At 37.7% G+C, this 13,506-nt stretch overlaps 1 protein-coding gene across 1 annotated transcript; it reads right to left on the bottom strand.

Annotated features, from left to right (window-relative positions):
- Positions 1-1,211: 1,211 nt before the first annotated feature.
- Positions 1,212-13,143, bottom strand: lhx6b (LIM homeobox 6b). Its single transcript, XM_059337299.1, has 9 exons — positions 12,711-13,143; positions 11,911-12,041; positions 11,105-11,236; positions 10,563-10,684; positions 8,274-8,494; positions 7,095-7,195; positions 4,991-5,086; positions 3,269-3,440; positions 1,212-1,941 (listed from the first exon to the last, which is right to left on the bottom strand). Exons 2-9 carry the CDS (start codon positions 11,911-11,913, stop codon positions 1,859-1,861), a joined length of 930 nt encoding a protein of 309 aa, XP_059193282.1. The 5' UTR covers positions 11,914-12,041; positions 12,711-13,143; the 3' UTR covers positions 1,212-1,858.
- Positions 13,144-13,506: the final 363 nt, after the last annotated feature.

Here is a 13,506-nt window from a genome sequence, read left to right as displayed (position 1 = left end):
AAAGTAGTTTTGGTGCCTAAACCTAACAAGAGATCTGACAGAAAGCCCTGACGACTAACTTTTCTGGACTGGCCATTGTGAGCATGTGTTTCAGTAACTGACATACAAATGTAGAACAAATCAGGTTTCCAGTAAGGATCAGGCAGTGATAGCCTACCTACTATCTCCAATGGATGTATAAAAAGAACTGGAAACAGTGACAGAGCCTTGTTCATTCCAATGAAAGTTGCTCAAAAGCCCAAAAGTTTGATTTCCATGCATATAAAGAGATATTCTATAGCTTTTCCACACTATGGGCTCCAACAAGCAGGCATATGAATTAAATTATGACAGTGAAGTTAGTAATTTAGTGTGGGCCATGACAAAAAAAAAAATAATTGTACCTTTGGACAGAGCCAGGCTAGCTGTAAGCTAACTGCTTGTCTGTTGGTCTTATTTAACTCTTTAAAAGCAAGCAAATAAGTATATTTCCCAAAATGTCGAGCTATTGCTTAAAAGAAAATGTTCAAGGGATCCTTTGTGTTTGTTATGCGTTTGTGTAAAAAATAAAAAAATAAAAATTGTTAAAGTCCAGTATCGTCCGGAATCAAAAATCATGTATCGGTGCCGGTTGCTCTCAGGATTGTGAAACTGTAAATGTATGGGCGTGGCACACTCAAACACTTTTGTGGTGAAAAAGAAAAACAAAAAGGGGGCACATAGATCCCGTTTGGAAAATCCAGATCTAATGATATCCTTTAACTCAACAGTATCCCATTCATTCTTCACATGGCAGCCTCTTAAGTGCTGTCAATCAATGTAACAACAGTAGATAATCTGTGTTAAAAGGCCTCATAAAAAGCCAACAAGCTGCCCGATCAATGCACACGCTTTCACAGCAGGATTGATCACATTTCCTGTTAAGTACAGCACGTAAATTGGAGATGATGTGCAGGTTTGTCGCAGGATATTGCTCTGAATGATAGGTTACTGAAGGTACTTGATCTCTGACAGGCGACCTTTTGATTTTTGTAGCTCTTAGTGTAAAAATACTAGTGCTCTGATATAATGTGGAGATGCATTCACATTTCTCTTTTAAAACGTGTTTGTCCTGACATTTCCAGCCACACACACACACACACACACACACACATAAAAACACTCTCCCTCTTGCTCACTCTGCACACGTAAATCAAACCTGATCCTCAGTTATTCAAACACTAACATTTTCATAACAGCTCTGATACATTTTTATTAAACTGTAGCATTATTTACAATGTACAATCACTGAATTATTCCATTTCAAGACACATTTAAAAGTGCTTCTTTTTAAAAGTGAAGTTGAATAAATAAGAGTTTTCTGACAACAAATACAACAACAAACAACAGTAAAGATGCAAATGTGCTCATCACCAATACAAAACAAATGCTGAGGTTTTACTGTAATACTGCTACAACACTCGCCTTTTTCTTATTGCAGCAATATCATTCAAATACCTTGTATGAGTGGGTAAACAAAAGGAAAAAAATCCTGACCTGATGCAATGTTTTGTGTCCCATCAAAAAGAGAAAAAATAAAATTAAAGTGGTCTTCTTCTCTGCATCATTGAAAAAAAAAAAATCAAAATTAAAAAACTCCCATGTTGGCATGTAGGCGGGACATTTCTCAGTCTGCTGTCTTTAAAAGACAAGTTTAGCTCAGCAGTCTCACAGCGAAGAACAATCCAACTGATTGGAAACAGATCGCAGAAGTCCTGCACACCCCGGGGGGATTAGACTCCCAAACAGAGCAGAATACTGACAGTACGTCCCAAAAGGATTTGTTTTTTTCACAACATCAGGGTGGTGACGACGCAAAAAAAAAAGGAGACGCAGGAGGTCAGCGGCTGATGGGAAGCTGTGGTAAAGAGATGGACGGATGGGTCAAGTGTCCCGGGGCGGCGAGGACGGAGAAGGGATGAGCTGCACGAAGAGGATAAGAGAAACAACATGAGTTTGTGGCACAATGTGAGCATGTTGATTTAATTTAAGAAAAGGCTGCTGATGAGGGATAAAAACTCCTAAATGATGAGTTAAACCAGATACAGATTTTTGTCGAAAGTAAGAAAGGGATTCAGGAGATATTAAGAATGAAAATGTATAAAACTACAAAACAGAGTTTCAAGTCTGGGCCTTCAACACTTTGTAAGTCCTTTCAAATCAAGTTTTTTTATTTATTAATATAGCCCAAAATCACACTTTTTATTCAGTGTCATCGATTTGGACAATGAAAAACTCCCTGAAAAACCCTTTAACAGGGAAGAAAAGGAAGAAACCTCAGGAAGAACAACAGAGGAGGGATCTCTCCTGTAAAATAATTTGCACTGCCCTGCATATTTGCGCATATTCACTCGAGTACAAACAAAATCTTACTGTACATGAATAATTTATCTCACAGCTGTGATAAAAAAAAATGTGTACTGAAAATTTGCACAGCCTTCTTACATGTACACACCAAAACAGTCCTACAGCTTCAAAAAGCAATCATATTTTTTTTTCTTTTTCTAATTCTCATTTACACAAACTTTTGGATCTTTTACTTAAAAAGGAGACAATACAAGACAATAGGGTAAAAAAAAAAAAAAGAAACTAATGGATAACGCTATTAAAATTCCCCAGCCGGGTAATTTTATTAAGACAATTATTTTTTGGAAATTGTATGTTTAATGTGCAAATGAGGTATTATCTGATGCAAACTTTTGGTGAATTTGGGAGACTTCTACAGACACAAATAGACAAAATGTTGCAAGATTAACACCTAAATGTGTATCTTGGCTGTTTTCTTTCATTACTCTGAAAGAAGACATGTTATGGAGGCAAAATAGCCCCAAATCTCAAATCGCAAATTTTCATATACAATACCCTCTATGCCCTGACCATTGATTTGGAAAAAATCCCCCTAAAAAACTTTAACGAGGGAAGAAAAGGAAGAAACCTCATGAGAGAAGGGATCCATCCTCCATAATACTTTACACTTCCCTGCACACTTTACAGTGCAAACAAAATGTTATTGAACATATTTAATTTGTTTTACAGCTGTGACAAATTATATACAAACTTTTTGTTGTTTGCACTGAAAAACAGCACAGCCCACTTACAGGCTCAAACCAATGTGGAGTTAAAAAGTTCAGAAATAATTGATTTAAATAAACTGTAAAATCATTTAAAACAGTGAATGTCTTTCTACTTTTTACATGTTTTCTTCTTCTCTTAAACAAAGTGGCAGTGAGAAGAAGACCCCCATACTCACTGTCCAGGTATCCGTGCAGGGCCAGTAGATGCGGCCGGTCCGGGCTGCTGAACGGTGAATAGTGGATGTCGTCTGGCAGCGATGGAGGCATCCTGGACAGCGGAGCGCTCTGAGAGAAGCCGCTCTGAGGAGGCTGCTTTTTGTGTCGAGCACGGCAGTTCTGAAACCAAACCTGGTGGAAAAAATACAGATAATGTGAACATGAAGCAACCAGGAGGGAAAAATACTACATTTGTTTATATGTTTGTGATTTTACCCATCAGATTAATCAGTACTCCGTAAGTATGACACTGCTGCTAACGGTTTTCCTTTAAGTATTTCATTGGCCAGGGTTTCATTAAAGTGTTTAAGGGTTAAAAATAGTCTAAATCAGTAATTTCCATCAACATCTGAGGGGTCACAAGTTGATTAAATATAAATGGAACAAAAACTCTCTTGAAATGTTGCCCTTCTGTTTTAAAAAATTCTGTAAAAGTGTGAGTGAGTATTTGATTTGGTTTTCTGGGCTATAGGATCTAGATTATGTCCATTTTTGCATGTGGGCCAAAGGGAAAGGAATGTTTAACCAACTGCTGGTAGCCATTTTAAAAAATGGCTGCCACGGCAACCATGGTCTATTTGTGATAGCCCAATATCCAGTTTTGTTCCCAATATAATTATCAACACATCTGCCAAATTTGGTGCTTTTATCAAAAAAATGAACGATTGTTATGATAAAAAAAATAGTCTAATTCACTAGTTTCCATCAACATATGAGGGATCACAAGTTGATTCAATATAAATGGAATAAAAGCTCTCTTGAAATGTTGCCCTTTTGTTTTAAAAATTGTGGATATTTGAGGTTTAGACTTTAATTTAGGGGCTGAAATGTGCAATAAAAAACAGGCATGTGCAATACAATTAATATGTGCAAGGCATACTATCTACCTCATCAATAACGCTGTTGCATTTTCAGTGGTCATTTATTTATGTTTATATTTATTATTACATCACACGTCCTTGTTTGTTTTGTATTATGATTGTTGTATCGTTAACTATATAATGACAATGAAGGCTATTTTATTTTATTTTATTTCATTTTATTTGGATTACCAGCAGGACTATAGTGAGTTTGCATAGATTACTCCACTCCTCAGTAATGAACTCTGGGGGAAATTCTCTGGATTTCTGTGGTTATTCCTGTAAAAGCTCAACAGAATTAAAAGAATGTGAACATCTGCTTAGTAAAAAATGCTGGCATCTACATCAACCTTCAAAAAACCTCATGTGAGTGTGTGTAGTGCTGTGTACGTATACGAGTGGATCAAAGCAATGTCTTCAATATTTTGGGACATGTCATAACACGTTTGCATGTCTACAAACTGATTAGTTCAACCAAGGGCTGAGTTTTTTCCTTTTCAAATAGTTGAAATTTTTAAAGGCCTTGAGAGATTTAAAAGAGCTGTCCAGAATAAATACAACATTATTTTTCTTCTTTCTTATTCCACTAAATATCTCATGACCTGTTAAAAGTCTTTCAACACCCAGAAAGACTGAAATGTCTGATACAACATCCAAAAAAAGTGTATTAAATATTTACAAAAAACAAAGGTTTACCAGTTAGAGCGTGAGAATTATTCATTTGTACTGTCAAAATTGGATTCCAGTCTGTTTTTATTTATTTTTTTGAGTCACGTTTGTAACATTTAAAATGGCATCTCAGTGTAATTTTATGTTTTATACCTGTATTACTCGTCTACTCAGTCCCGTCATTTCTGCCAGTTTCTGTAGAGTCTGAGCGTCGGGGTTGTTGTCCTGAGCGAACTGAGACTGCATCACCTGCAAGGACACACACAATGAACCCACACATACACAAACAGACAACATCAGGTAAAAATACACTATGTGCATTCCAATACCCATACTACCATACTATTTAGCATGCCATAAAAAGATCTAGTATGTCCCATTACATACAAAAAATCTGACCTACGATACTCTGCACTGTGCAGTGTTATGATGAAATAGTAGGCCTTTCTCAACAGCACATCTTTTGTAAAGGCTGCTGCAGTAAAAGACGATAATATGCTATTTGAAAAGCAGCTTTAGTATATTTCTAATAAATAGTATGCCAAAAATAGCAGGATGTACTGCATCCGGTTGCTGCAATAACCCAGCCAGCATGCTTTTCTCACTGCCCACAATCCTGTGTACAGCTGAAGATACGTCACATCAACTGACTCTACAGCCACTATGTTGTTTGTTTCTACCCTCAAATACGACCTACAGGAGCGTTTATAACACGTCCTCATACACAAACGTTGATACTAGCCGTGTTTCCTTTAGAGGGAAGAGTGGCTGCTGGGAAAGTCTCAGGCCACGCCCTCTCAAATGTCCGCTCACTCAGCGTGTCTCCATTACAAAAAAGGCCCCAGAGGGATTTACGAGACTCCGGAGGTTACCTGTGGTTTTTCGATCGTTGCGTAATCACTTAGCGACAGTTTCGACCGTGATCCGTGATCACATATGCGACGGATTAAACACTGAGGCCGGAGTCGCTAACTGTGCACAACTTCTGCCGCATAAACAAACCAGCATGGCTAATTATGCACAGCATCTCTGCTGATCATCAACATAGTGATCGTGAATTAACCGGCATCGCTAACTGTGCACAGAGTGTCCGGTGCTTGTTTAACAAACAGAGATCCCTAAGTGAACACCTCCTGCAGCAGCAGCACATACACACTGTACTGCTACAGAGCTAACTGTTAGCCTATTAACAATTTGCAGACTGGACGATAAGGGTTTAACATCCCCTCCTGCAGCTGGGAGAGACTGCTGCAGGAGGACCGTGCCGCTTTGACTCGTCCTTACTGTTCTTAACGAGCCGCTGCCCCGCGGCTCATTAAGAACAGTAAGAACGAGTCTCCAAAAGTCTCCAATAACACCGAAAAAAGTTGCTAGATTTGTCGCTAGTCGCTTTTTAAAAAAATAGTCGCTAGGGGGTTCTGAAAATTAGCTAAATATAGCTACAAAGTCGCTAAGTTGGCAACACTGCTTCGTGGCGGCTGTTGTTGTGGCGTCGAGTACTACGTCACATCCTGCTTCGCGTTCTATCCAATCAGCAACCAGGCTTTTTTCAGGGGAGAAAAACAGCCCTGCTCTTCCACAGGGCCATAAAAAGTCCGGTCAAAAGGCTCAGGACGGCTCATATTCAAATTAGGGGCGTTTCGGCGAGTGAGACCCGCCTCATTCTGGGTATTCAACTATAATGGAAACACCCCTTATGTTGTGATATGGTCAGTTTAGACAACAAAACTACTTGCTTAAGGTGAGGAGTAAAAAATGAAGACGTAACTACTTGTCAGGGAGTTATAGGTGATGTAAAGCTTGATATGACGTAGCTACGCCTGGGCTTTAAGTTACCCAACTTTAAATAACAATGTTGACTTTTGTTTTTACACAAAAGGACATGGACACTGCTCCTGAGTCAAAGTCCCATGTTGGTTTGACCCATCCAAGTGGACTGTGTCGTTCCTTATACTCGTTATCCTCTCTTCTGCCTTGGTGTCCTTCATGATTAGGGTGCCGCCTAACAATAAACTTTCATATGGGACGTATAAGCTGCTGTACAAACAACACATGAGGTCATTTTTGGGGAAAAAGCCTGATGACAGCTCACTGAAAGTGGACTGTGACAGATATATGAGCAAGAAGGTAAAATTTGAAGGTGCATTGTTATGAAGAAGTAGAAAATCTCAATAATATGCATACTGCACATCATTTATTAGGGCAAAAAGTGAAATAATGCGATTTGGACGCAGCGAATGACTTCACCTAAACACACCTGCAGTTGCTCAGCTGTGAAGGACGTCCGCGCCCTCTTGGCTGGTTTTGGTTGGCAGTCCTGATCCGAGGGCAGCGCTCCCTCCAGAGTCAGTCCTGTGCCTTTAAGAGAAGCACAACGTACCGTCACTTCACCCGAAAATTACATTATAATGTGAAGTTACACAAAACAATTATATGTTTTTGCAGGCTGATCTTGTTGCAGCTCAGCTTTGTCCAAACAACCCGTGTAACACAATTAAATTGTTGTCTTGCCAACAACCGCACAGTCCAAGTATTTATACGATTACGGCCCACGTTTTCCTCACTGAGAGCACAGCAGAGAGCAGACTAGAGCAGTGTGAACAACACAGGAAATAACAAGGCTGATATGAAATTTAGGATTCATAGAAACAAAAAACAGACTTTGCTTTGACTCTGCTCTTTTTTTTAGCTGCAACATGATGAACTGAGGGCGAAATATTCCTCTCTCCCTTTAGTTTTGTCTTCTAACTGTGATTATTTTTTAAATAATTCCAAAAAAATGTCCCTCTTTTCTAAGTACAGTTAACCAGAAGCTGGTTCTCAACATTTTTTTGTGTGAACTACCCCTAAAATCAATAAGATGTCACTTCAGGGACCTCCATTTGAAAATATTTTGGTTGTTAGAAATCAAAAAAATCTGAAGTTTGTCGACTAAATTTGAGGAGATAACTGTGGAAGATGTGAAATCTCTGATGAGAAAAGTCTCTTTTATGACTCTTACTGACATTGTGTTCCCTTCTATAGTAAATTTAATAATTAAAATAAACTGCAACTCCTTTAAGGACCCCTTGGGGTTGAGAACCACTAATGTTAATAATTTAAACAACTTCTGTTCATCATGAATTCAAATAGTTAACAAAGATCAAATACTGGTTGTGTTAAAAAAGGCACTTGGATATCTAATATTTAAAGTCTGATTTAATTATGCATTCATAATAAAAATTATCTTTTAATATTTCACTCAATAAGAGCTGGATTGAGCTCATCCAGAATATATTTATGCTGTTTTAAACCAGTGTGGAAAAAAAAGCTCATTTAGAAGAAACTTCAGAGCTCCAGTGATCAAGAGTTGCCAGAATATTTTGTTCCACCTATTGACTTTTTGCTGGTAATCCAAGCTCAGACCCTCAGAGTGTTAGCTAATATCGGCTGTTACCGTTTTCTGCAGCCCTGCGGAGGTTGTCCAGCATGATGTTGTAGTGGCTGCGGCAGAGCACCCTGCCCTCCACCAGGCCGAACTCCTCCCCGGTGGACAGCTGCCTCTTGCAGGAGAAACAGGCGAAGCAGGCCAGGTGGTACACGCTGCCCCGAGCCCGCCGCACCCAGTCACTGGCGTACACCTGCCGGCCACACTGGGCGCACTTAGTGCCGAACCTACTGTGAGGAAGAAGGAAAGGGGGCAGGTGAAGATCCTGATCCTTTTCATCATCTTTTGAGTATCTGCCAATCAAACCCAATAGACTAATTGTTAATTTGTGCTTTCATATTACAGCCACACACCCCAGAGAGGCTATAAAACTATAATTCTTCATTAGTCTTATAATATTTGGAATTCTACTCCTTAATACATACTCCTTCTTTAGACACTTTATTTTTTATTGTATCTTTATTGTATTTTTATATTTTATTGCTTGAAGTATGCCTAGGTTGTTCTTTTTATTTAATTGTGTTGTTATTGTCTCTGTGTGTAATGCTGCTGCTACACTGTAATTTCCCAGCTTGGGATAAATAAAGTATATCTATCTATCTATCTATCTATCTATCTATCTATCTATCTATCTATCTATCTATCTATCTATCTATCTATCTATCTATCTATCTATCTATCTATCTATCTATAGTTTGCTGTATTATCTGTGCAGAGGAGTGTTATTGTTGCTGCAGTTTTTCACCAACAGCATCTATGCATATCTTTCAGTCTGGGTGTCTAGTTTGTGATAATTTGATTTCAGGCAACTTGATTAAGGAATATCCACCATGTGAGCACAAAATAAACTAACATATTATGCTAGATTTTGATACAGGGGCTCTATGAGACGATGAAACCCAATAATAGCCTGTAATGCTGTTAATATTGTACATTAGTGTTGCAATTTCAAAACAATATGCAGTCAGTTTACCAAAGCTTGTTGATATGCAGTGGGGGGTGTGTTCATTGTCAATTTAGACTCTGAATTAGATTCAAAAACATGGTTTTGTTAGTGGTTTGCTGTGATATATTCAGCACATAATGGAGCATAACACAGAACATATTTTTCACTGAGAAAATCACCAAGCCAAATTGTGTTTAACTTGAGTTGATTTTGGGACGAAAAGATCAATTAGCTGTAAAAACACCCAGAAAAAATAAACTGAATTATGTCAGATAATGTATCAGCTTGATTGAATAATATTTAAGTAATCAGTCACTGCAAATTCATCTTTTTTATTCAAGCGTAAAGGTCAAGTGTTTTATAAATTAGCTCTTAAAAGCCAAAGATAAAATCTGAAATATTTAGTATTATTAGTATTAGAATTATATTGAGTAGTATTTAGTAAAAACACTCCTGGCATTTAGTTGGGTTTTTTTTTTTATCAGGACCTGGCTAAAAAAACATGGAAATATTCTCCTGCATTACTAAAAACAAGTGAAAAATACTGAATGATGTTATTTATATGCAAATGTTTTGTCTGTCTGCAGGCTTTTTATTAATGTGAAACAGAACAGGAAGGATGCTCCTCAAGCATTGTATCAAAAGCATTTGTTCATTATCATTTACAAGACTTTGGGAATTCAATAGGAGATTAAAAAAAGAAAAGAAAAGAAAATATCAGTGTCAGTATTTTGTGCTGCGCAGTCGCAGTTAGACGTCGGGGGAGCAGGGTTATTTACAAAAACGCTTCGCTAATCTTTTTCATTTGTCTGTTTTTTTTTTCTTTAAAGACTATTATTCGTTTTTCAAATACTTAACAAACGCCATTAAGACATCTGCAGTTAAATAAATTTGCCTCAAATCAACAAGGAGGATCCATAGCTCATTGTATACAGTCACAGGCCTCGTGCAGAGGAAGTTGCAATTATTTTTTTAGGATAAACTACATCGACAATGTGAAACAAAGCGAGCAGGAAAAACCCGAAATAAATTAAATTAACATTTCAAAGTAAAAGTTTGGATAAGCAAAATTGAATTTAGTTAATCGACAAATCTGAACTGAATCCTATTCAATAATATTTTATTATAAATTCATGCCTATACATTATTTTAAAATATATCATTTTAAATGCAGTGACTCCATAACTGAACTTAGTTTATTAAACTAAATAGTTTTACATTTATTTAGGCTTTTATTTGATTAAATGTACCTCGCTGATTATCTTAAAAATAAAAACCTGTATGATTGTAGCTCTTCTTAAATGCTCGCGTTATAAAACAATGAGCTCAGAAGAAAACAACAGATCTAATACCTGAAATAATCCAGTTTGCAGTAGATTTCTTTGTTTTTCACGTAGCAGCTGTTGTGTTGGCGCAGAGACGCTCTGCACACTGAACACTCCAAACAGCCCAAGTGCCAGTTCAGGTTGTTGACCTGTGGACATTTAAAATAAAATACAGTCACACCTAAAGACTAATGCACGTCTGAGTGTGTGTGATCGATAATCAATACATTGACTGTCTCTTTGAAATGTCAAAAACTCTTGTGCAGCTTCGTTTGTCTAGAGATTAAAAAAAAAGAAAAAGAAAGAAAAGCAGGAAGAAAAAAGCTTGAGGATAGAAATTGAAATTGTATGCATAAGTAAAATTATCACCACATTTCCCTTTTTTGCGCCTCTTTTTGCGCATATCGTGTCGAGATTAATTTGAGGTCCAAGAAAAAAATAACGATTTTAAAAAAGCTGAAAACCGAATAAAGATAAAGCCTTGGAGGTTAAATTACCCGAAGCTTCGCGAGTACTTTTTATTCTTTCAGAGAGTGTAAATATTTATATTTTTTCCTTTTATTCCTCACCTTCAGCAGGTAGCGGTCCTGGATCTCCATGCCGCAGCTGGCGCACTGGTTCTTGGCAGCCGGAGGAGAGCAGAGGCAGGCGGCCTCCGACGGACTAGATTCACCGGACTCCTTCTTCACCTCCGACGTAGACTGCGTAAAAAATAAATAAATAAAGTATTTTTAATTAATAAATAAATAAATAGTGTTTTAACGTAATAAAATACAACCATAGTATCTTGTAGATTTTTTAAAATTGTATTTTTATTTTATAATTTTCTTTTTCTTAAAAAAAAAAAAAAACACACAAAAAAACCCTCCGTGAAATATTTCAACCTGGAAACACAAAGATTCAGTCCTTGAAAAACATCTAAAAAAAAATCTATATATTTTTTTCAGGCTCTATTTCTATCCATTGACTCTTCTTTAGGCGTTATTCATGAATTTACGATTCTTGTACAAACGTCCACAATGCATGTATCGCAGTAATTAAACATTTTACATTTATATTTGACAACATCAAGATTAATCCCTAAAATGTTGCATTATTTAAACTCTAATCCGCGTATTAAAAGTAAATAAATGGAGTTTTGGCGGCTGCACTCTGCGCTACATCCCTGATGAGACGTACATGCATGCAGCCTTTAGTTACACTTAGAGCCTGATTAAACCTGAACCTCTGCCAGATCCAGAGTCCTGCGGAGGTTATCCTGCATGTAAAAAAAAAAGTTCAGGAAGAAGAGGAATCAAAGAACCTTTACGCAGACTGAAAAGACAAAGAAATCAAAAGGTTGCAAAGCAAACTCGTCCAGATGTTTGTGACTCACCATTTTCGGGTCTTGAACGCTGCCTATTTGGAGAGAAGATGGAGCTTGCTCTGCGCATTACGCATCTCTGCCCCAACCCACACTATATCCGGTCCAAAACAACGAATAACAGTTTCTCCTGCATTTAAACCCTGGCAACAAAAGAAATTTTGATGCAATTAGAAGTAAAAAAAAAAAAAAAGGAGAAAAAAAAGAAAACCTCTCCTATATATGATCGATCATTTCTCTTGTGCGCACTAGGAGGCTGTGTTTCCATGCAATCAAACCGCAGTGAAAAGAAAGGATGGCACTATATCTGCAATTAGCGCTGGATTGAAATGCTTCGCTTGCTAAGTGGCAACCCGAGTGTCAATTTCATCTGGCAATCAAGAAAAGGCAACCGAGCCACCAAGCTAAGAGAGAGAGGGGGGAGAAAGCGGCGCATCCTAATTTCAATAGCTGTATAATCGAAAATCGAAAAATCTCCAAAGTGAAGTGGCTCAATTGGAGATCGGTCTATTCATAACAGACAATGTGCAGAAACTGCAGCTGATCTCGAGGCATAAAGGAGCTTGATTGTCTCGTTCTCATGATGGACCCATTTAAGTACTTGAGGCTCCCCTGGGTGATTACAGCTGCATTCATAAAGTGCCAAAAAATCTGCGTTTGGGTGGCAATCCGGAGTCCGTGTTGTCCTTCATTTCGTCGAAAATTAACAGGAATGCAAGATTATGTTAATTACCAGCTACGGTATAAATATTGGAGGCATTGGAATAAGAAGAAATGGCCTATATGGGGAAAGAGAAACATATACTTCATACATGGAAAAGCTCCCAAAAGCAGCGAAAACATCGTCCAGTAAAAGTTTCTCCAGAGCATCACAGAGGAAACATCCAGATAATTCCGTGAGACATTGTTCTTGAGACAGACTCTCCTCTCTTTCTCTGTCCTCAACACCAGAAATAATCCAACTTTTCTGCGGCACCAGTATGTGTCTCGCAGACGGAGTCCCAGCACTGTTGTAGTGTCCGCTGTAGTGGCTCCTTCTCTCCGCCTCGACTCAAAGTTTACACCCAGTTCAGTCAGACAGGATGTGGAGCTGCCCATTGGACCAGCACACCCGCGGGTTCACCCTCCTGTCTGTCACAGGAACACTCAGAGCAGGGAGACTAACTCTGCAACAGGAGGCCAGGAGCCAACTAACGAAAAAAACACACACAATCATGATTATTAAATTCATTAATAAACATTGAAAGGCCCATAACTCATCTTATTTTCTTTATTTTCATATTAACTTGGCACAAGGGCAGGCCTATATGAAAAAGTAATGTGATATTTTACTGAATTTAACCAGCAGTGGTGGAAGAAGTATTCAGATCACTTAGTTAAGTAAAAGTACTAATACCACACTGTGAAATTACTCCTCTAGTAGTAAAAGTACTGCATTCAAAACCTTAAACTATCAGCATCAAAATGTACTTAAAGTAGCAAAAGTAAACATACTCATTATGCAGAATGACATATTGTTTTATATATATATATATATATATATTCTAGAAATATTCCTGTATTATTATTATTATTGATGCAATTATGAAAGCAGTGTTTTACTGTTGT

This window comes from Centropristis striata, chromosome 7 (genome assembly GCF_030273125.1).
Source record: "Centropristis striata isolate RG_2023a ecotype Rhode Island chromosome 7, C.striata_1.0, whole genome shotgun sequence".
Taxonomy (NCBI): domain Eukaryota; kingdom Metazoa; phylum Chordata; class Actinopteri; order Perciformes; family Serranidae; genus Centropristis; species Centropristis striata.
Note: the sequence above shows the minus strand (reverse complement) of the source record. Positions and strands in the feature narration are given on the sequence as shown.